Source organism: Cyprinus carpio, chromosome B16, assembly GCF_018340385.1.
Source record: "Cyprinus carpio isolate SPL01 chromosome B16, ASM1834038v1, whole genome shotgun sequence".
NCBI classification, from domain to species: Eukaryota; Metazoa; Chordata; class Actinopteri; order Cypriniformes; family Cyprinidae; genus Cyprinus; species Cyprinus carpio.
In genome coordinates this window covers 22233842-22256273 of record NC_056612.1, presented here as the reverse complement: position 1 = coordinate 22256273, position 22432 = coordinate 22233842, and the positions used below count along the sequence as shown (strand labels likewise).

General features: G+C 38.0%; 1 protein-coding gene and 1 pseudogene across 1 annotated transcript; one reads left to right on the top strand and one right to left on the bottom strand.

Annotated features, from left to right (window-relative positions):
- Window positions 1-185: 185 nt before the first annotated feature.
- LOC122139924 lies at window positions 186-4846 on the bottom strand (annotated as a pseudogene).
- On the top strand, window positions 4026-22173 carry LOC109105915 (pleckstrin homology domain containing, family F (with FYVE domain) member 2). The gene is made up of 2 exons (XM_019119201.2): window positions 4026-4175; window positions 19213-22173. Exon 2 carries the CDS (start codon window positions 19224-19226, stop codon window positions 19959-19961), a length of 738 nt encoding a protein of 245 aa, XP_018974746.1. The 5' UTR covers window positions 4026-4175; window positions 19213-19223; the 3' UTR covers window positions 19962-22173.
- Window positions 22174-22432: the final 259 nt, after the last annotated feature.

Below are 22432 nucleotides of genomic sequence, written 5' to 3'. Positions count from 1 at the left end.
TTTCTTTCCATCTTCATTTACAGTGTTTTCACCCACAATACCGTCTTGTTCGGGCTATTTAATACCGCGCAGTGTTTCAATTGAGCGGGATATGAGAGAGCAATGTATTGATCACACAACACACGAACACAAAAGCGCAAACATTTCTAGGCGCGAACGAATTCTGATGGATCTAAAGGACCGCCCTAGATTAAAATGATAATTACGAAGGGGGGGAGGGAGCAGCGCTGTTCGAAGGTCAAAATCCAAAAGGCAAAAAACGCAAAATTGCACCATTCGTTTCCCAGCACATTTCCACCACAAACACGGCGATGGGAGTGAAAGAAGCAGTGAAAGCCAACGTCAGATGTGTGCCTATGTGTCTTTGGCAGCCCTTGATGTCAGAGATAGGTTGGTTTCGTTGAGCAAGTTTGACTCTCGGTCTCTGCGAGATGTTTTCGTCTTTTTGAATGCTGGCGGATCGTGGTGAGGGATATGTTTTTTATTGAATTGATGACAATAGTACCGATCCGAGCAGCGTAAAGTCAAAGGCAGGGAAGAGTAAGAGAATGTCCAAGCTTGGGAAAGGGAATTCTGCGCTTCCAAGCGCGTAATTGCACATGCGGCTGCAAAGGATTGTACTCCAGCGCGATTTCATCGCTGAAAACCCAATGGCGTAATAACGGCCAGAGTGAGGGGTCAGGAGAAAAACTTGCCCATTCCAGGAAAAGACTATTAGTATGCTTGTTCTTTTTTTAGTTAATGACTGGATTCCTTGTGCAGTGGCCTCAGACGGCAATGCTCCTTTCAATGGTCTAGGAGGAAAATTGTTTGTAATGGAAACTAAAGTGCATTCCCGCCAAACACAGGTCCGATGAAATTGCACGGTGGTGGAGAGGTGTGCTTTGGGAATTGCGCGCTGTCCACTCTGGCATGAATTGTAGATCATTGAGAGAGTACTTCTGCGTAAAAAACGGAGACGCGTGCAACCACAAAAGATAATTCCCACAGCCAGGTCTGCCACAGCCAGTGAGGCTTTTAAATAACCCTGTGGAGTGTGGAAGTGTTTAGTTCCAAACGACCACCGCTAATGTCAGGACGGTTTCCGAAGAGTATAGCACGTATCAGTGATATCAGATGAAGGACCACCATGAATATCTTACTGGTCGTTGGTACAGCACACACACTGCAGTTTTGCGAGCTCCTCTTGCATCCTTGTTCAGCTGCGCTGTAAAATTCCTGTCAGTAGCAACATGTGGTATTTCTCCGTTTTGACTCGGAGGCAAGGCAACGGCAACCTGCGCATGGTGGTCTGTCCAAACTGAGAAATTCACTCCGCCAAGAATGATATTAATAGGAATATGACTTTGTGAGTAATGGTCACACTTTTTCAGGAAAGGATATTCTACGAAAATGGTGCCTTAATATTTGGACCCAAAGATATCAAGCACGAAATACTGACACCAAACACAATCAGTGCATTAATTGGCATTTTGGGCAAATCGCAAAAAAGTGCATTAGCAACAATGCACATTGTGACTGAAACCAAACAAACTATATTGTATTTTTTCAGTCTAGATTTAAAAAACAAAATTAGAGTACATTTTATTAGAACGACGACTGTAGTAGCACCTATGTTAAGGATCAGATCCATCAACCCTGTACCACTATAACTAACCAATATTAAAGCACAATTCCATAAAATAAATAAATATTTTAAGCATGTTAACTTTTCAGGGATTTTTAAAGCTATCACACACAATTTTTATGCAGTTAATTTAAACATTTACCTGTGAGAATGTTTAAAATCTTTCAATAACTTTACTTTAAAACCACGTTTTCAAATGGAAAAGCCAATAATTTAGCGAAATGACACAAAAACGCTCACAAAATATACTGGGAAATGTCTCAGAAAATAAAAATATTAGAATCAAAAGGCTAAAGCAAACCCGTTTTGAGGTACCAATTAGGCTACTATATACATTGTGGATAGTGCATATATCATCTAATTGTAATGCGGTACAACTGATGTGAACGTACCTTAAAATGAAAATCCATTATCTCCAACTTCTCGGCGCCTTCCAGCACATCTGAGAAAATTTTATGTACGAAGTCCGAAATATTCTGGCCAAAATGTATATATATGAACAGTGTTATAAGCAAACCCATTGACTTAACTTTGCACTAGTTATGCATTTGGCGGAATGGGGAAATGCCTACTACACAAGCTCTGTGTGTCTGCCTGCTCTGACATTACGCGTGTGCACGAAGCAGCCTTGAGCGCGAGGAGTGATGCCAGTTCTGACGTGCGCTGCTGCAGTCACTGGATTCCCCAGTGGCTATTGTTTACTTTTCCCTCGACAATTAATACACAGGCATAATCATTAAATAAGCTATAAAATGACCAATCACGAGTAATCAACCAGTGCGTGGCCCTCCGTTATAAGTGGATAGTGGAGCACGCTGCAACATGCTCTGCCAACAAGCAATTGTGTCAATATCATTGATATGCGAAACAATGCAACGAACAAGTCAAAGCTAAAATACCCCTTGATTTGTTTTTTTTTTGCAGTTGTCTGAATACTGTGTGTGTGTGTGTGTGTGTGGGTGTGTGTGTGTGTGTGTGTGCACATACAGGCACCTGGGGGCAGCAGAGAGTTATACAGTTAACATATTCGTCTCACAATTTCTAACCAGAACGTAAGAATAAAAGCAATTTACATGAGCATATGCATTAAGCATATTTATATGTATTAAATTTATATGTGTTAAAATATAATTAATATATTATTAATGTTAATAATAAATTTAAATTTTATTTATTTTTTTTTTATTTTTATTATTAATTTTGATTTTCTTGTTTTTGTTTTGTTATTTTGATTTATTATTTTGAAGTTAAACAAATCGCCATCCATTTGTAATTAGAAAACATTTACAGTTTTAGTTTTAGTTTTAGTGGTGGTGCATGGGTATCATGTTTAGATGACAAGGGCTATTCTCTGCAGAAACAAGAAATACAGTTATTTATGAGCACAAAAGGGCCAATACATGTGCTGAATCACCTATATGGGGACTTCCTTTACACAACCAGGAACAAACATACGCTGTGGGTTGGCTCAACTCTTAGGACACATTCTATGTTTGATCTCAGCTCGCGAACCGCAATACGAAAAACAGCGCAGCCCCAGTCCAATGCTAGAGATGATAGAACCGCGCGCCCGAGAAGGTGAGTCAGAGGTGACCCCCTTTAGTATTTACTAGAGTACTTACCTGAAGGCCACACGATATAATATGTTTATACAACACTTATTGCCTTTTTTCGCTGGTCTTTTTTTTTTTAAACAAAAAAAAACTAAATAAGACCGCAATATGGCACCAGCTAGTAAGAGGCTCATATTGATTACGGGTATAGGATGGGTCTTTATATGTCAGTGTGTATCATTTAAATTATGCTGAAGCGCCAAAGGTGAAAGGTTACTGCTCTCAGAGTTTGATAATGTGATATTCATCAACCTATCCTCTACAAAGATAATTCCGAAAACAAAGAAATATTTGACGTGCCGGAATTATACCCACTGATTGTGTTATGCATAGTCCATCATAACTATGCGTCAATTTAACTGAGATAAGACAAAGGTCATTTGTGTTGGTCTGCAAACCTAAATCATTGACATCACAACCCAGTAAATCGAAAACTTATGTCTTTATAAAACTACTCTAAACCCTTTAAACTACTCAATCGGGGTATTAAACCTGTTGAATAACCACCACACACAAGGTGATTTAACTCTGATGACTCATCAGGCAGAATTTAAAGGCGGTTTTTAAATCTGTTGTTTTTTCCAAGAAACAGGCAAGTGCATTGTTTCCAACGAGAAGGGGAAAAGCGAAAGGCAAGCCCTAACTTCGTATGAAACACTTGTCTAACGATAAATACAAGATCCAGTGTTATATCCAGAGTAGGTCCCTGCCCTACTCCCACACCAACCCGACGCCAGAGTCACGCCAGTGACGCTTACATTCCCTGCTCCTTGCCCTCAGCCTATGAAAGTGCAGTTTTCCGAGTTTGGCTGTCCCGGGAAAGTGGCAAAAGAACTTCCATCGGACGCTTTTTTTTTTGAATTTTGAATGATAGTATTTTGCACGTTGGAAAATTTACCAGAGATTGTGGCTTCGCGTCTACAGACCGTCGATCGGTATAGTGCGCGCGTGCCTGTGTGGGGTTAGAAAACGTACCACAGCGCTGGTGTCCATTTCGCAGCCTGTCAGAGCTAAGTTTGTGTTGTAATTGTTTTAACTACTACGTGTTTATCGTGGGTTCCGCGTTATTATTTTGCTACATTAGTGTAAGTGGAAATGTGTTTCAGTCAGGTAAAGGTTTGAAAGCTGTAGGAAGACGTCAAGGAACTAACGTATTAGTGCGCTATGGGACAGTCCCAAGCGCCTTGTTAGCTTGTAGCATGCTAACGTGTGAGAAAAACTTTGTCAACGATGAAATGTAAAAACCACACTTCACAACAGGAACATATGTAGTTTGTTCTTTATATATGTTCTTTTAATTCATAACTCGTTTTATGCCAGCCAGTACCAAGTTTATTGTGCAAGCTCTGTGAACGTACTAACGTTACGCTTTAAGTCCAGGTTGTGTCAGTGTCAAAACCAACAAAGCCAAAAAAGTTTTAAGTTAGAGCTATATGACACAAGTAACGTTACCTTAATCAGTCTGGTTTGGCGTTTTTGACCTGACAAAACATCAGAAACTTTTACTATCAACTTCGCCTGTGTGACCAGCCAGTGCTCGGTGACTCATCGAAACTACATACAGTTAGTGCAACTCACCCACAACCTGCTCCTTGCTACACAGCATGGTATCAGTCATATAATGATGGGAAAATCGAGGAGTAGCAGATTTTCTTCTCTCAAATCAATTGTCAACGAGGATATTTGCAACTGCTTTAGATTTAAGGTCACGTCAGTTCACTAGTTACAAGTTGTGGGTGGTTAGGAAATACTAGAATTGACATGCCATGAGTAATATATAACACAGCATGCAAAACTGTGCATGATCAGGATGAAATGAAATAAACACATGGCTCCAAACCAATATTTTTAGCAGTAGAGGCATTCTGAAACTTTTATTTAGTTGCTGTAAAACCATGAATTAAGGACAAGCAGTCTTAGTCTGATACTTTTGCTTCCCCTACAAACTACATAAAGATACATATAAACTACTATTTATGAATGGTTTTTTTTTTAATGACCTTACACTTAGCATTAATTTTATAATTATTTAAGATGAGGTCTTCAGAAATGGTTCATATATTCGATCATCACAGTTTCACTCTGATTCTGCATTCATATGGCTGTTTGATTCACACCTGCACTTCTAAAAAAGGGCACTAGACAACCCAAAGCCAGGTGAGCGTTTTTATTTGTGAGATGAGTGCTGTCATTCATCGGATGTTATTTTGAAATGTGACTCCTCTTGTAAATTGGCTCTTTGTCTGTTTCCTATGACCTTTTTGGACTGTGGGACTTTGTGCACAGTTCTTGAAAGTAGAGACCTGATTCTCTCTGTCTCTCAATTCAAATTCAATTGAAATTGCTTTCTTGGCAAGACAGTAAATGATACAATATTGCGACATCTCTCTCTTTTCTCTTCTCTCTTTTCCTCTCTCTCTCTCTGTGTGTATACATTCAATGCTGCGTTTATGTATGGTCAGTACTAAGAAAAAAAATATTTTCAAACGTTTTTAGTATTATGACACCTGAATATGCAGCAAAGGAGAATCTATTCTAAAAATGTTCATTTCTGCGTTTCAGAGTGCAGAAATATCAAGTGGACTGCATAAATAATAAACATTGTGTTATGAATGTTTTAATTATTCTTTTTAAATGTGTTACTTGTTAATTATGATTACTTATCCATATGTTTTCAAATTAATAGTTTTAATATGTATATTAACCGTTTTCACTTGTTAACACGTGATGTTTACGATTGAATACAGTGGTGTTGTTGATGCTGTTCTCTAGAGATATATTTATTGGTAGGCCACCTGACACTGAAGAACCAAAACAAAATGAGTAGAAATAGTGAGAGAGAATATCAGTATCAAAAAAACAAAACAAAACAAAAACTTTGCCTATCGCAGAGCATTTGCTGAACGTGTATGTTTTCAGAATGAAGGAAACAGATGTTGTCATGGTGCATTCCTTCATTTAGCTGTATGTCTTAACTTTAGTGCTACTGTCCAACCAGACATGAAAAGTAAGTTACGTGGTTCAAAATAACCATCTTGAGCTTTGCTTAATACTTCCACTTCTTTACTTGATGCTCACATTGAATACAATTTGGTCTCATTTTCCCTAATAAAGTAAAAATATGTCTTTCTTTCTTCAGAAAAATTATATATTTATTAATGGACACGGTCAAGAGCAGCTCGATTCTGTTAGACTTTGAGTTGATTTTGTTTTCTGCATTCTAGTCATTACTCTGGCCCTTGATCTCAGCATGTTTGCTGTGATTTTTGCAATTATTATTTTAAGCAAACATCTTAATTGTGCTATCTGTCTCTTGAAGAGCTTAAAGGGGTTAGTCACCCAAATATTAAAATTATGTCATTAATGACTCACCCTCATGTCGTTCCAAACCCGTAAGACCCCCGTTCATCTTCGGAACACAGTTTAAGATATTTTAGATTTAGTCAGTTCGCGAGAGCTTTCTGTCCCTCCATGGAAAATGTATGTACGGTATACTGTCCACGTCCAGAAAGGTAATCAAAACATCATCAAAGTAGTCCATGTGAAATCAGAGGGTCTGTTAGAATTTGTTGAAGCATCGAAAAAAATCTACATTTTGGTCCAAAAATAACAAAAATTACAACTTTATTCAGGATTTTGTCTTCTCTTCCGGTCTGTTGTGAACGCGACTGCTGTGACTGTTGATGTACGACGCTGCTGACGTGTTCTCTGGTGCAAAGATAACATGTCAGCTGCGTCATACGTCAGCGGCGTCACTGCAGTGCTGTGAACGCGCTCACAACAGACCCGGAAGAGAAGAAAATGCTGAATAAAGTCGTAATTTTTTTTAATTTTTGGACCAAAATGTATTTTCGATGCTTCAACAAATTCTAACAGACCCTCTGATGTCACATGGGACTACTTTGATGATGTTTTTATTACCTTTCTGGATGTGGACAGTATACCGGTACATACATTTTAAATGGAGGGACAGAAAGCTCTCGGACTAAATCTAAAATATCTTAAACTGTGTTTTCCGAAGATGAACGGAGTTCTTACGGGTTGGGAACGACATGAGGGTGAGTAATTAATGACATAATTTTAATATTTGGGTGAACTAACCCTTTAAGTCAACAATAATAATGCTTTAAAATGAATCTTATGTAGTAATAATAATATGTAATAATATGATTTTCATATTACATCCAAGAAGTCTGTGCTCATGCAAGTCTGTCTTAAGCCGAGTTCAGACTGCACAATTTTCAAAGTAGTCGGGTCACTGTTCTTTTCACGCTGCATGACTATCTTGGCCAGCATTTCAGTCGCTGGCTGTGTGTTCACACTGCAACGATGGATCGGCGACAGAAGGTTTCACACTGCATGACTTTACAATAGGAAGAATCGCAGACAACTCTGTCTGGCACGCAAACTACATATCACAACCAAACACACGCGAGATGTGACAAGGGAAACAATGCGATATCAACGTGTGCAAGACCGGAGTTCTCACGTGAGACTGGGATTTATTATTAAAAAAGGGGTGCCTCCTGCCAAATTTCTACTAATTTTTTCTTCCATTTTTTGGGCCCAAATAGACTGAGAAGAAGCCTTTTTCTGAAACGAAGCGATGCTTTCTGATATTGTGGTCTATAACTCCTCCCCGTACTCCCCGCTGCTCTGTATCTTGCTCTCTCATTGGCTGTCGGTCATCGCTGATGTAGTTTTCAGTCAGAACACTTTTCACACAGCAGGATTTTGAATCACCGTCAGGTCCAGATATTTAGCATGCCAAATATCTCACGGGCGTCGGCGAACGAGCACATATTTGCCTGCGATTTCAGGCATTTGTTTGCGATTTCCCCAAAACCTGTCGTGTGAGGCCAAAAATCGGGGCTAAAATCGTGCAGTCTGAACTCTGCTTTAGTTGTCGAAGTAGAGGCTGTTGAAATTGTGCTTTTCTTCCTCATGTCTGTAATGATGGGTATAGACATATGGCCAAGCAGTGTCAGCAAGACAGACAGCAGGGTCAAACTGAAATGTTGTCCAGTGTAATGAGGGAAAAAGCTAGTCAGTGATTTTTGTTTTGTTATATGCAGTTATTCACCAAAGATAATGTCCTCTTAAGAGGTCCTTGAATGACCTGTTTGAATCCCTCTTGTCTTAAAAGCTGTTCACAGTTTAAAGCAGTGGTCTCAAACTCAATTCCTGGAGGGCCACAGCTCTGCAGAGTTTAGCTCCAACCAGCTCCAAATCACACCTGCTTGGAAGCTTATAGTAATCGTGAAGACTTTGATTAGCTGGATCAGGTGTGTTTGATTAGGGTTGGTGCTAAACTGTGCAGAGCTGTGGCCCTCCAGGAATTGAGTTTGAGACCAATGGTTTTAAAGGGTTAGTTCACCCCAAAATTATGTATTTAATTACTCACCCTAATGTCGTTCCAAACCCGTAAGACCTTCGTTCATCTTGGACACACAAATGAAGATATTTTTGATGAAATCTGAGAGCTATCTGACCCTTCATAGAAAGCAACACAACTGAAATGTTCCCAGGTGCAGAAACGCAGTAAATACATCAGTGGCTCAACTTCAGTTTTGCGATGCTACGAGAATACTTTTTTTTTTGGCGCAAAGAAAACAAAAATAACATAATTTACTCAACCATTCTTCTCCCCGGAGTTACATCTTCCGCCATTTTAGAGAGCATTACACTGGATACACAGGCTTTCCCCTAAGCGTAAACAACGCTTATTACGCAAATTACGTTCATGTGTGTGCTTTCTCCGCCGAACGTAAACAACGCTGATATGTCCAGCAATTCTTGGGTACTCTCCAAAATGGCGGAATACGTAACTCGGGGAGAAGAATGTTGAGTAAATTATTTTGTTTTCTTTACGAAAAAAAAAAAAAAAAAAGGATTCTCGTAGCATTGCAAAACTGAAGTTGAGCCACTGATGTCACACGGACTGTTTTACCGATGAGTTTACTACGTTTCTGGACCTGGGAACATTTCAGTTGCTTTGCTGTCTATGGAGGGTCATACATCATTGAAGCTGAATCACTTTTGCATCATATTTTTGTAAACAATTCTGGAATTTGAAACTAATTAAACATTTTGGTTTGATGTAAAATTATTTGAACAACACTGATAAAAATAGCACAATGGGTGCATTTATTGTCTTTATATTATAACTTGCCATAGGTGATTGAAAGAGTGCATATTTTCTTTTCAGTCTGTGAAGTGCCAGGGGCACAGTCCCTTTTTTAATAGTTAAAAATAATGCAGTTGTCTTTGTTTTTCTTGTTATTTTCATATATAGGAATTTTTGGTTGCACAAATTTCTTATTTTTTGTACATGAACTGCACATTTAATATATTGGTTCAGTGACTGATAATTAATAATTGGCTTTTGCCCCCCACTTTATTGTCAGTATCAACTATTTATCAGCCAGTGAAGAATGTGGAATCAAATTGTGACTCCCAGGTCACAATTAAATTGAATCAAGAGATGCCTAAATATCCCCTCCCCTTGCCATGCCATCAAAACAACCTTAAACAGACACAAAAATTTTCTGTTGTTTAATCCAGAGAACAGATCCAGCTGTGATTATTAGAAAATTGGCTTACGTCTTCAACCTAGTACTTGGAAATAGTGATGGACACTGGACAGCATATTGAGATGTCTTTTGAGCACACAGTGCAAGTTGGGCTAGATTCCAAAACACTTCAGTAAACCTTGTGTAAGGCGCACAAGGCTGTGAACTTTACCCTTTAGTAGTCTGAACATGTTTTTACTCAGAGATAATCTGTGGCTTATTACCATGCAGGTTTGCTTGAGTTATAACACTAAGCAGCACATGCTTTATGTTCTGTAGGGTTTAAAATAAAAGATTTCATTCAGATTAACAGACGGACACACTGACGTTTCTGTCAATTTAAGGCAAAGTCACTGATTTCATTTACAGACCGTGCTGAGTGGTTTTAATGATGCTGGATGATGTTTTGACATTGTTAGCATGAGAATTTGTTTTTTAACCTATACTACTGCAGAAGGCAAAATGTTTTTAAATGCATATTTTACTCATAGTTGTGAAGCGCAAGACCTTACAAATTATGATCTTATCTGATCTGTTACCTGTGGCTTATTTATGCATACTGATGTGACAGGATGTATGGTTAGATTGGTAGTCACAAAATCAAGTTTTGTGGGCTGAAATGTTTGAGAAGTTTAAAAAGTGTTCACTTTGAAGATCTTGTTTTGTCTTGAGTTGATGGAGAAACCAAAAGATCTGAATGTAGTTAAGGTTTAACGGTTAAAAATATCCTATGGTGTTGCTGAGAATAGTTCTGCTGTACTTCCTTAATCTTGATTTACCGGAAGGCACTGTGCTGCCATCAGTAAACTGTGTTAATTTGCCCTGAATGGTTTATTGGCTGCATTAAGGTCAGACATTTACTGTACAAAACTGCTGGTTACAGGTACTTTTGACAGATTTGTTGTGTTATCTTGCTCTAGGACAAATCCAGAAGTGCAGTCATGCAAGCTTACAAGTCATCACCTACTTCTCTTTTACAGTGCTGACTTCTCAGAATAATAAAAAAAAACGATTTTATCACAAAAATGTAAACTGCAGTAGGGGTCAGTATGTTTTACCCTTTCCACTTCAAGGACATAATATTGAATAGCTTCAGTTAGGACTGCACGATTAATTGAAATAAAACTGGAACTGTGATATGGCTCAGTGAGATTGGTAAATCGAAAAGACTGCTTTTTAACGAAATATGTGCTGCTTGTTTTAGAGTGAAGTGTGGCACTGTGTTCTTAAACGTGAGCTGCTTTTACTCGGAGTGTCTCGATTCACAATAAATGCTTCTCACAAACTCCATCTTTGCAGCTGAGTGCAGTTTGGAAATGATGCCGAAAACATTGACAATCACAGAATCTGGCCATTGAGAATTTACTGTTTAATGTGTAATGTCATGGAATTTGACAAATTTTGGTTGATTACTTTAAATAGAGGGCTGAAATTCTTAAAAAAGGTCTTCACTTCAACCCACCAAAATAAAAGTTTAACTTGAAAGAAATTATGACAGAAATATATTTTTCATCTCTATGTTTTAATTTAAAACAGTAGACTAAAACTTTGTTGTGCAGCAAACAACCATAAATGTTAGTATCGTAATTTTTACAGATGTGCTAATATAAAATAAGAATTTTTTTCTAAAAAACACGTTTGAAATGTTACAATAGTAGACTAGTATTTCTCATTTTCTTATATTTTTATTTAGTAATGATAATAAACATAATAAAAATAATTGCAGATTTAACAAAATGTTAGGCTGAATTGTGCAGACCTAAACAAGCACAGCAAACCTGGAGTATTTTAAATCACATTTTTAAACTGCAATTTTTATCAGAGAAATCACAATTTGTTTTTATCCTTAAAGTGTGCAGCACTAGCTTCAGTCCTCTTTGGAATGTTGTCATACAAGTCTTGAGTGTGCAGTGAAATATTTGCCATTTTGTATGAAGAAAAGCTTCTTTCTTTCTTTCTTTCTTTCTTTCTTTCTTTCTTTCTTTCTTTCTTTCTTTCTTTCCTTCTTTCTTTCCTTCTTTCTTTCTTTCTTTCTTTCTTTCAGGTTTTTTTCATTCTTTTCCTTCTTATGAGAATATCATTACTGGGAGGTATTTGCAGCATACAATGTGTCTGGTCTTGTGAACTGCCCTTTATGTGATCATTAAATCATTTGATTTGATGATTCCCATGAGATGGCTGTCTATACAATAACAAATACTTTTTAAAAAGCTGACAGCAGACATTGTGGTTTAAAAGGGATTCTTTGGTTTTCTCAATTTAAAACATCCTTATTTTGGCAGTAAGGTTGTTTTGGAAATAATACTTTTAAGGACCATTTTACTGCTTTTCATTTCTCAAGGGGTCAGGTTTTGTGCTTCTTGTAGTGGATTTTCTTTTTAATGCGCTTTGGACTTGGGGACATATGGTTTCTATAGCCCTGCTATAAATTCCAGATTTATTAAGCACATAATATGCAGGTTTTGTTGAGACTTGGTGACTTTCTTGGGCTCTTTCTTTGTCTTAGATATACTGTAAAAGTTGCTCTCTATACCAGGTGATGCAATAAAGCATTACATAATTTCAATCACTTAGTTTTTATTTGCTGTGCTTGATAACTCCACTCACAGTGAAATGTCACTGGTTGCAAATTCAGCTTTGTACATCTTTATATTAAACACTGGCATAAAAATTGACATGTTGCATGATGCAGCGTTTTCACTTTCAGTGTGAACAGTCTGGAAAGATCAGAGGCGAACTGTGTTTGTATAAAAACTTTCAACATATAGCCTAACTTTAGCATAGCCGGTATGCTGATGGTTTTCAGTGCATCTCTATTTAGTATGCAAGGTATTAGACTGTTTTACAGCATACTTTCATTGTTATTAGTATGCTCCAGACGTGCTTGAATAAACATGGAAACTAAGCACGTCATTAATTAGATGGTGTAGTCTGAGCCTTCAGTTTTCTTCTCATCTCTGAGCTGTTAATCTTTAATCGTCTTTCACGGCTTCTCCCATCTCTTTCCCACCTTATGTCACTTTCCTGACACAAGTTGAGGAGGCTTGAGACTGAGGTCATACCAAGCTGCTTCACTCTCATGATACATTGAGCTCATATTTCATATCATTGTGATTTGCCACTAAACTGACTCAGTCAGTACTGACTTACACCTCTCACAATCACATAATTCTGCATCAAAGAAAGCAGTTAATTCCTATTATGACCATTTGTGCATTGTGTTTGCTGTTGATTGACGTGTCTGACAGCTCCTGCTCTCCTCCGGCAGATGGACTATCAAGTTGCTTGGCTTCTGGAGGGCCAGGTGCTGGCTGTTAGACCTGCAATGTGTTAGCGTTCTGCAGAGAAAGAGAGGTCTGGTCTGCACCTGCTGCTTCTCTCCCACCTGCAGCTGTCTCTGATGTCCCATATAAGTGTCCAAAAGTGCCAAGATGACTGGAGTAATGGCTGATGAAAATTCAGCTTTGCTATCACAGAAATACGTTTTAAAATAGGAAACAGTTATTATAACTTGTAGTAATGTTTCACAATATCACTGTTACTGTATTTCTGATCAAAGAAATGCAGACTTGCATTTGCAGACAGTATGCATAAGATATTTCTTTTAAAATCTTACATTAATAAAATATTAACATCCCGAAACAAACACACGTAATGTAATATATAACTACAGTACATATGTGCATGTACATGTAAGGCAATCTGATATTTCAACCATTTCAGCTGCACAAGTATAAAAATTTATTTTTATAAAAGAAATCAAACTCGAAAACAATTTACATGTAATCAGTTTCTGGGGAGAAAAAAAGTGTATTTTAGTGAATTAGTAAACTTAATGGCCAGATAGAAGCACATTACAATCATGATTTGTAACATTGCCTACGGTGCCTAATTTTATATTACGTAATTTATCATTTTATATATTGCAACATCCCTTGATAAAAGATTCTCTTTGGTTCCTGCCTGTTGCATGATAAAAGAGCCTTTGGAGGTTTTGAGAACTGGTGAAATAGATGCTGTGGCTAATGCTGTAGTGAGTCATGCCGGAGAGAGTCTAATTATGGAGACAGGCACCCATCCATCAGCCTTTGTCATGAAGGCTGGCAGAATTAGGATGACATCTCTCTGCATGGCCAGTGTGTCCAGTGCAGGCCTTCTAGGCCCCTTTTCCAGATCAGATACACTTAGTCATTGCCAGCAGCCCATCTAAGCAAATTTGGTCAGGGACTTAATAGCTAGACCCATACGCTTCAGCAAAGGAAATTAGCGTTTGAGCAATCTAGTGAAGCAGGCAAGAAATATGGCTCTTTATCTGTTGTGCTTTGAGGGACTACAGTGAGTAATATGCACTTCCAAGCATGTTTGTTTGTATTTATTGATATCTGCAACTACAGTTTTGTAGCGATGCATTCAAATTAAGTATTAATATTAATAACACAGCCTGACCTCATCTGACTGTCTTTACAACTCTTGTATGTTTTTTCCTTTAAACTTGATGTTATGTAGAGTGTTGGATATCAAGAAAAATCATGCTTGCTTAGAGCTTAGAGTCTCAAACATCTGGTATATCATTCATCTAGTGATTTCACAGTGTGAGTGATATGCATCATCTTTTGCTGTTTTTCTGATCCTCCCATTTCTGATTTGTAATTATTTTTTTTGTATCAAGATGGAGAATTTTTCTGCTTTATCTCATAAATCCCTGAAAGAAATGAGCTTGAGTTGCTAAGTGTGTCATTGCTAAGAGTTGCTAAGTGCTCATCACTGACCTTTTTGTCACTCAGCAACACGAGAGCGAATCTTTTACAAGGCAGCTATTTAGGCACTGTGTGCTTCTCAGTTTTAAACCACTAGCTGTATTAGGGAAACCTCTGAAAGGAGTTTTTTTTTTTTCATGTACATAGCATGAAAGTCAATGGGGACAGTGTTGTTCGAAGTGCACGAGTTAAGATATCTTCTTTTGTGTTTCTTTGCAGAAGAAATTTATACAGGTTTGGAACAACAAAGGCATGAGTAAAGGACTATCCCCTTTAAAACCACTGAACACAAAACGGCATATTCTCAACAGAGAAAGTGAAAGGTTTTAGGGTTTTGTCTACAATATTTACATTTTATGAGTATGGTTATGATTAAGGTGCATTTTTGTTTGCATTTGTGGGCAAAAATTCTTGCTTTCATGTTGTATTGCCATGACATTGTGGCTGATTCTGTCTAGACTAGGGCTACACAATATATTGAAATTGAAATTAGGCAGAAGCTGCGATTGTCATGCATATCTTTCAGTGAAGCACAGTTCTGTGATCAGTAGTAAATCTCCATCCGAAGGCCAGAGTGCACTCTCGCACAGAAACCCCAAATACGCCTCACAGAAGAAACCCAGGAAATCCCTATAAAGGTTGCTGAATAAACTGATTTAAATGCTTTCATTGATTCAACGCATCTAATATACACACATATCTAGGGCAATATATGGTTTATCTGAGTTATTATTATTATAATTTTCATTATTATAAAGTACATCTGCAATGCAATGCTAATCGACATAGCCTTTATCACTGCTTAGAATATTATGAAATACATTGCGTGCCTTATTCTTTGTAAGAAGCCACATCATCTCACGGAAGTATTTATTTTGAACACTCAGCTGACATAATGAAGTGAGTCTGGAGTAAAAACATGTTATTAAATGTTGTATTTTTTTGTACGTGCTTTCAGATGGAGCAGCATTTACACTACACAGAGCCATAGTTCACTGAGAAGCTACGCAAACAGATGTATTATCATGAACAATTTCTTTGATTTCATAATCGTATGATTATATCCGCCGGGTTATTTTTTTTTTTCGGGCATAGCTTGTCAGAGAATTATGGCTCTGTGTAGTAAATGTTGCTCCACCTGAAAACAGTTGATGGAGATTTACTACTAATCACAGAACCAGCTTTACTGACTAGATGTGCATGAAAATCGCCTTCGATTAATTGTGCAGCCCTAGTCTAGACTTTGTATTTGTCTGTTGCATTGTTGTACAGTACTGACTGTAGATAGGTTAATGTTGATAATACTGCAGAAACATGTAGCACAATGCTTCTAATACTCAAAGCACCACTGGTTTTTACTGTATAACTTAATGCTAACTAAAATGGAACATGTTTAGCTATTCTGAACATGTAGTATTGCCCACAGCATGTGTGGAATAGAATACCCTTGCATCAGTTTTCATTTTTTATAAGAAGGAGGAAGTGAGTCAGGAAAGTGCTTCTGTGTAGGAGGCCATGGTGTCCTTTCACTGAGTTTCAGATACACAGAGCTTTTCTACTGCCCATCGTGTTACTTCAAAATGATTGCTGAGCTTCTCTGAGTGTACACGTGAAAGACTGTGTAAAATTGTTCACATTTTTGTCCTTTCCTTTTTGGTTTGATGTCATTAACCAAACATTCTGCTGTTGTTTCCCAGATACCAACCGCTCTGTGCCCTGTGGGTGTTGAAAATAAAAGCACAAAAGGTTAATGCTTCATTAGTTGTCCTACAGCTGACTAGTCGATTAGTGAGTTGTGTTAAAACCCTCTCAGAAAATTCATCTTCTTTAAATAACTTTTCAGACAAATGTCTTTGGCTGCTGTGTCATGTCTTGTTCTGTTATTTGGGCATTCCACCACAAGCGATGTGTTTAAAGACACTTTAAGACACAACCTTTGAAAATGTGTCTTGAGACCCATGCATTGAGTTCAAGTGACTCTTCTTTTTGGCACTTGGCGGGATATTGTCTGATATGGTGTCACTGTAGCATTTTAAATTTGCTGACATTAAAGGAATAGTTCACCCAAAAAATATCATTCTGTCATCGTTTACTTATTTCATGTTCCTTGATACTGTAAAGCACAAAATACTTCTGTGGTATTTTGTAGAATTCTTTTATTAATTTTTGATCTTACAATTAAAACCCAATGTTGTTTTGGACCCCATTAAGTATGCATGGACACAAAAACACTTTTGTGTAGCATCTTTTGAAGAAAGAAGTCATACAGGTTTGGAACCAGACACACCTTTCATTTATGAGTGAATTATCCATAGTCTGTTAGTAGTATTAACTCTAGTTGAGGAAGATTAGTTGTGTGATGAAGTTTCCTGCTCAGGCGGTGGTGCGATTGGAGGAGATTGCATTAGATAAATATGTGGTTTGTGTAAGAAGTTTGAAGTTGTACATGGGCAAGCTTGCTTTTTCAACATTGAGGTCAACGTGTAGGATGTATTAAATGTCATGGCATTCCTCTCTTGGTGAAGGGGCTCGTTTGGTGTCTCTAGTCATCGGATTACAATATGATAGTCATGACAGAACTGGGGTTTACCTTATACATGGCATCATGGATATATGCCCAGAATTGTTTCTGGTCTCTTAATCCTCTACATCTTCAAGTGACTTGTGAGTTCACCAAGCTTCACATTATAACTTTTTTACCTTTAGGCGTCTACAGACCTCAGATTTCTCTTTTTTCAAACACTCTGTATCTTAGAAACCCAGCTGGCATGACACTGAGATTGTGTTTGATAATTTCTAATTTACAAAGAGGAAATGAGTTGATACCAAAGATGTGAAAAGTAGCTTTTGCATGAGACTAAACCAGTGTGTGTTCTTCATGATCTGCTCTACCATCTGAAGCAGCCTGGTAAACTCTGGATTATGTCATTTGTTTACGTCGAAAGGCAAGCTGAATAAACAAGGGTGACACTGCAGTATTACACACTTGCAAGATTTTAGAACCTGCTTATTAAATGAATCAGTAGCATTATGAGATGTGTTTGTCATTTGCTGCCACAGGTTGTTTATTTATATTTTGTGCAGCTCATTTCTTAGACTTGCACAGATGCGACTGAAGAGTCGGGCAGACGGGATGTAATATGAGAATGATCAGATCCTGTTGTCCTGTCTTGAAAAGGTCATGTAGCTCTGTTTCTCTCCAGCCCTGTGAAAAGAAGATACTCCGTGATAATGTGGTGATCAAAAATGCAGTTTGATTGGAAGATTACTGTTAGAGCTGCAACGAATTTTGATGATCTGTTGATTTCCTGTGATAAACTGGAAAAAAATACTTTTATATTTATAATTTTATTGTGAAAGCATGTCATTATACATCTTGACCCATCCTCTCCGTCAAACAATCTACAGATTGAAGGCTATTTCAAAAAAAAAAAAAAAAAAAAAAAAAAAAAGTAGCCCACAATGATGAATATTGTTCTGCAGGAACACTCATTTTTTCCTTTGAACAGACTTGTCTTTCTGCTGATGTATGAGACCACTCTTTATAGTAATCCTATATTAGTCACTATTAGTCACAAAAATATTCTTCTCACAATACTTTGTACATTTTCGCCAGAAACATTTCACAATCCTTGTTACCACAGAAAAAAATGAATATACTGTCCTGGATGTGTGTTTGTACATATTTTTTTATATATTATATTGTATATTAAATATTATAAATATAATTATATATAAAATTTTAAATTATTACATAATTTTCAGCATCAGTACTTGTCTTCAGCGTGATCCTTAAGGAATCATTCTAATATGCAGATTTTTAAAATTATTATTATCAATTTTGAAAATAGCTGTGCTGCTGAATACTTTTTTTGGAACTGTGATGCATTTTTGCAGGATTCTTTGAATCATTTGTTTGAAATAGAAATATTTTGTAATATTATTAATGTCTTTGTCACTTTTGATCAATTTAATGCATCCTTGCTGAATCAAGGTGTTATTTTGTCAAATAAATGAAATAAAAATAAATTGCTTATCCCAAACTTAAATGGTGTTTTAAATAAGCGTTATGTTTGCTTCAAGTGTTTGTCAACTAAGTAATATAGAACCAATATGGTCAGTAACATGGAACAAAATTAGGGGTGCACGATAATTATCAGCCGATATTTATCGTGCACCCTTAAACAAAATGGTTGGACACATTATTTTGCTTTAAGTTTAATAATGATATCAGTGGTTAATCAGTTACATGCATTAATAATACTTACATTTTAATAAAATGTTCTTCTAATGAAATAGCATTTGGCTTGGGATGATTTTCTTGGAGGCATTGAATATAGAAAATTAAAAATGATAAAATGCAAAACAGAAGCTTTTACACTAGCAGTGTATGACTTCCAGACCTCTTTGTGTGTATAAAACAAAGGCATTTGCTTTTATATAGGCCTAAGTAGCTGTTGCTTCAAAATTAACTAGATACTGGGAACTATTTAAAGGCCACAAAGAATTGGCAAAGAAGTGTTCCTTCCTTAAGTCAGTGTGGTATGATCTCTATATGTGTGCTGATATTGTCTGAGCAATGATATTCGGTTTCTGTTCCTGCTCCAGTCGTAACCTCTTATTTTTCTCCTTCTCTTTCTCAGGCGTGTGAAAGATGGTGGACCGCTTGGCGAACAGTGAGGCCAACTCTAAGCGCATCGGAGTCGTGGAAGCATGCTTTGGCACAGCAGGTCAACCTCTGGCCATCCCAGGTCGAGTGCTGATCGGAGAGGGCGTTCTCACAAAGCTGTGCCGCAAAAGGCCCAAAGCCCGGCAGTTCTTCCTCTTCAATGACATCCTGGTTTACGGCAACATTGTCATCCAGAAGAAGAAGTACAATAAGCAGCACATCATCCCTCTGGAGAGCGTCACCATAGACACGGTAGAGGACGAGGGCGACCTGCGCAACGGCTGGCTCATTAAAACACCCACCAAATCCTTCGCCGTCTACGCTGCCACAGCTACGGAGAAGTCTGAGTGGATGAGCCACATCAGCAAGTGCGTCTCGGACCTACTGGAAAAAAGCGGGAAATCTCCCACCGGTGAGCACGCGGCCGTCTGGGTGCCCGACTCTGAGGCGACCGTGTGCATGCGCTGCCAGAAGATAAAATTCAACCCCGTCAACCGCCGCCACCACTGCCGGAAATGCGGCTTTGTCGTGTGCGGCCCTTGTTCAGAGAAGAAGTTCCTGCTACCCAGTCAGTCGTCCAAACCGGTGCGGGTGTGCGAGTTCTGTTACAAGCAGCTCTCCACGGGCGGCACCCTCCCGGCCCGCTCAGACTCCTACAGCCGTTCAGAGTTTTCCAGCAACAATATCTCAGACGATGACGACGATGATGACAGCAGTGACTGAGGGTCACTTTTAGGAATATTGACCACAAACAGATCATATCCCATAATTTTTGTCTAATTTTCATTCAGGTTTGCAAAGGTTCCTGTGGCAATAACACCTTCCCAAAACGATTAAAGGCCCCTGTGCATATGAACAAAAGGTTTGATGGGAATTGTTCCTGTGTGTTAATGAACACTACTTGTCGGCTTGCTCTACTTTCACATTAAAGTCTCTCTCATAATACATCTTAACCTCTTTCATATAAATGCATTTCTTGGCAATGGTGCTCTTTCATCTTCTTTTTTCCCCTTTTCCTTTTAGCTACCGTATTCTTACTGAGCAATGCTGCTATCCGCTGGAGGAAGAGATTGTTGGGTAATGTGATTTCGGGCTGTTCCTAGGCAAACACTCCCTCAGGTGAAACCGTGTGGTGCATTATAACTAGGTTTTAAATAAGGAACTGCATTTAGTGCTTTGAACAACCAACCACTAACAAACCGTGAAAGTGTGCGTTCAGGTGAAGGTCTTCTGTTTCTCACTTTGCTCAGTTTCTAGTAATTGCAAATGACATATCAGATAGATGCTACTAAGCTTGTAAATGCGTGTATATAATGCTGTGGTGTAGGTAGTCTGTTGGAAATTTTATCTGACAAGGTCGTCACTGCCTTAGTGCCTTCTTATTTATCCTCAGGATCCTCGAAATGAGAAACTATTTATGACTTGGGCTGATTTCTTCACTTTGAGACACCTGCCTTCATTTGATGGCACATCACATGACGTATTCTGTTTAGAGGTGCACAGGTACCATTCAGTGAGCATTTTTAATCATGTGACTGAAGTTATGATCAAAACTAGACCCACAGTTTCAGTTGAGGACAGTCAATTATATTCTCTCAGTCCGAATAGCTTTTGGACATTCCCATGAATCCAGCTGAAGTATTTTCTGACATCTTGTGTCTGTAGTCCACATGCCCTAAACTATGTTGGCATATCTCTCCAGCCCTGATTTCAACTCTATACATACATACACACAAGCATGCAGCCCACAGGAATTGCATGTCACTAAGGCGAAGGACGCACTATCCTGTTGGCCCGCCCTCTCTCATTGGGGTCTTTTTGTTAGAGAAGTCACATGTCAGGCCTTGACAGTCAATGAACGGGAATAGAAAGCATTATGAGGAAGCGACTGTCACACAGCCACCTTGTTTCCAAAGAAGCTGCTAAGCGGGTAATTCGAAAAGTTTTTTTTTTTACTTCTACACAAGTCAAGCTGGTGGAAGAATCACAGCTATACTGCTTGAGAACTGTACTGTCTCAGTACTGAATACTTGATCACCTGTGAAGATGGCATATTTTGTTTGTGTCAGAATAACAAAACTGACATTGAAAAGGGATATTTAATTAACCTAACTCTGGCTAAAGAGCCCACTCATACTGTTTAGTTCATTTGCATTGACAGATACACTTAAGTCAAAAGTATTTTTTTGCTTTTACACATTTATGGGAGACTTATTTGAGATTTAAAAATAGGTTTACAGTGATTGACTCAAGGTAATTATCTAATCTTGCTTTTAGAACCTAATGTTAGATTCCAGGATAGTTATATTTGGCATAATGTTTGATTTAATGAATTGTTTTAATTGTTCCAAATCTAACCTGAGATGATTTGTTATGATTTTACTTATATGTTGTAATATTCTGAGATGACTGTTTAGAATTTCCATGTTGTAAACTTTTGTACAGTTATTTTTTTTTTTTGATTATTTACTCTTTAGGTGGGCTTGCTGCGTTTTTTTTTTTTCTTCTTCATAGCGTTTTCGTGTGGTTCATGTGTGCGTTTCCTGAACACCTCTGGATCAGCTACCAGCACTTTACTCTCTCTGCAAACCACAAGAGAGGGGCGGGGCCTGGTTGGGGGGAGGGGCTTTGGTAGGATGCGGGTGGGGACTACATGTCTTTTCAAATCTGGCCTGCAAATACAAGAGAATAGATCTGAGTAGAGGATAAACTGGCATTTACTTTCCATTTGTTATCTTTTGTGATTTCTTGAACATGTAATTTCTGATTCTCTTGTTCTTGGATGGATTTTGGGAGATTTTCTGTTTCTTGTACATTTTTTTTTTGCCATTTTTAATTCTCATTAAAAATTCTTAAAGGGCTGAAAACTGAATGTAATCCATCATATCATCATTATTAGATACTAATTTTGAGGAAAATATATATATTGCTTAAACTCTTGTGTCTTGTCTTCTGTAATAATTGCCAAATACAAGTACCAGCGGCTCCGCATATGCAACAGAGAGTATTAATGTCACTAGAAGTAGGACTCTTGCACACCGCCGGGTAGCCTGTCATTGTGATGGATAATCTGTCTGCTGCAGTTTAGTCTATTTGTGTCAGCCTTTATATGGTAATCCATGCCACGTGCGGCAGTATGGTAAGGGGATTGCTCTGTCACTGGGATTAATGTGCCATTTAAATTCTTTATTTGA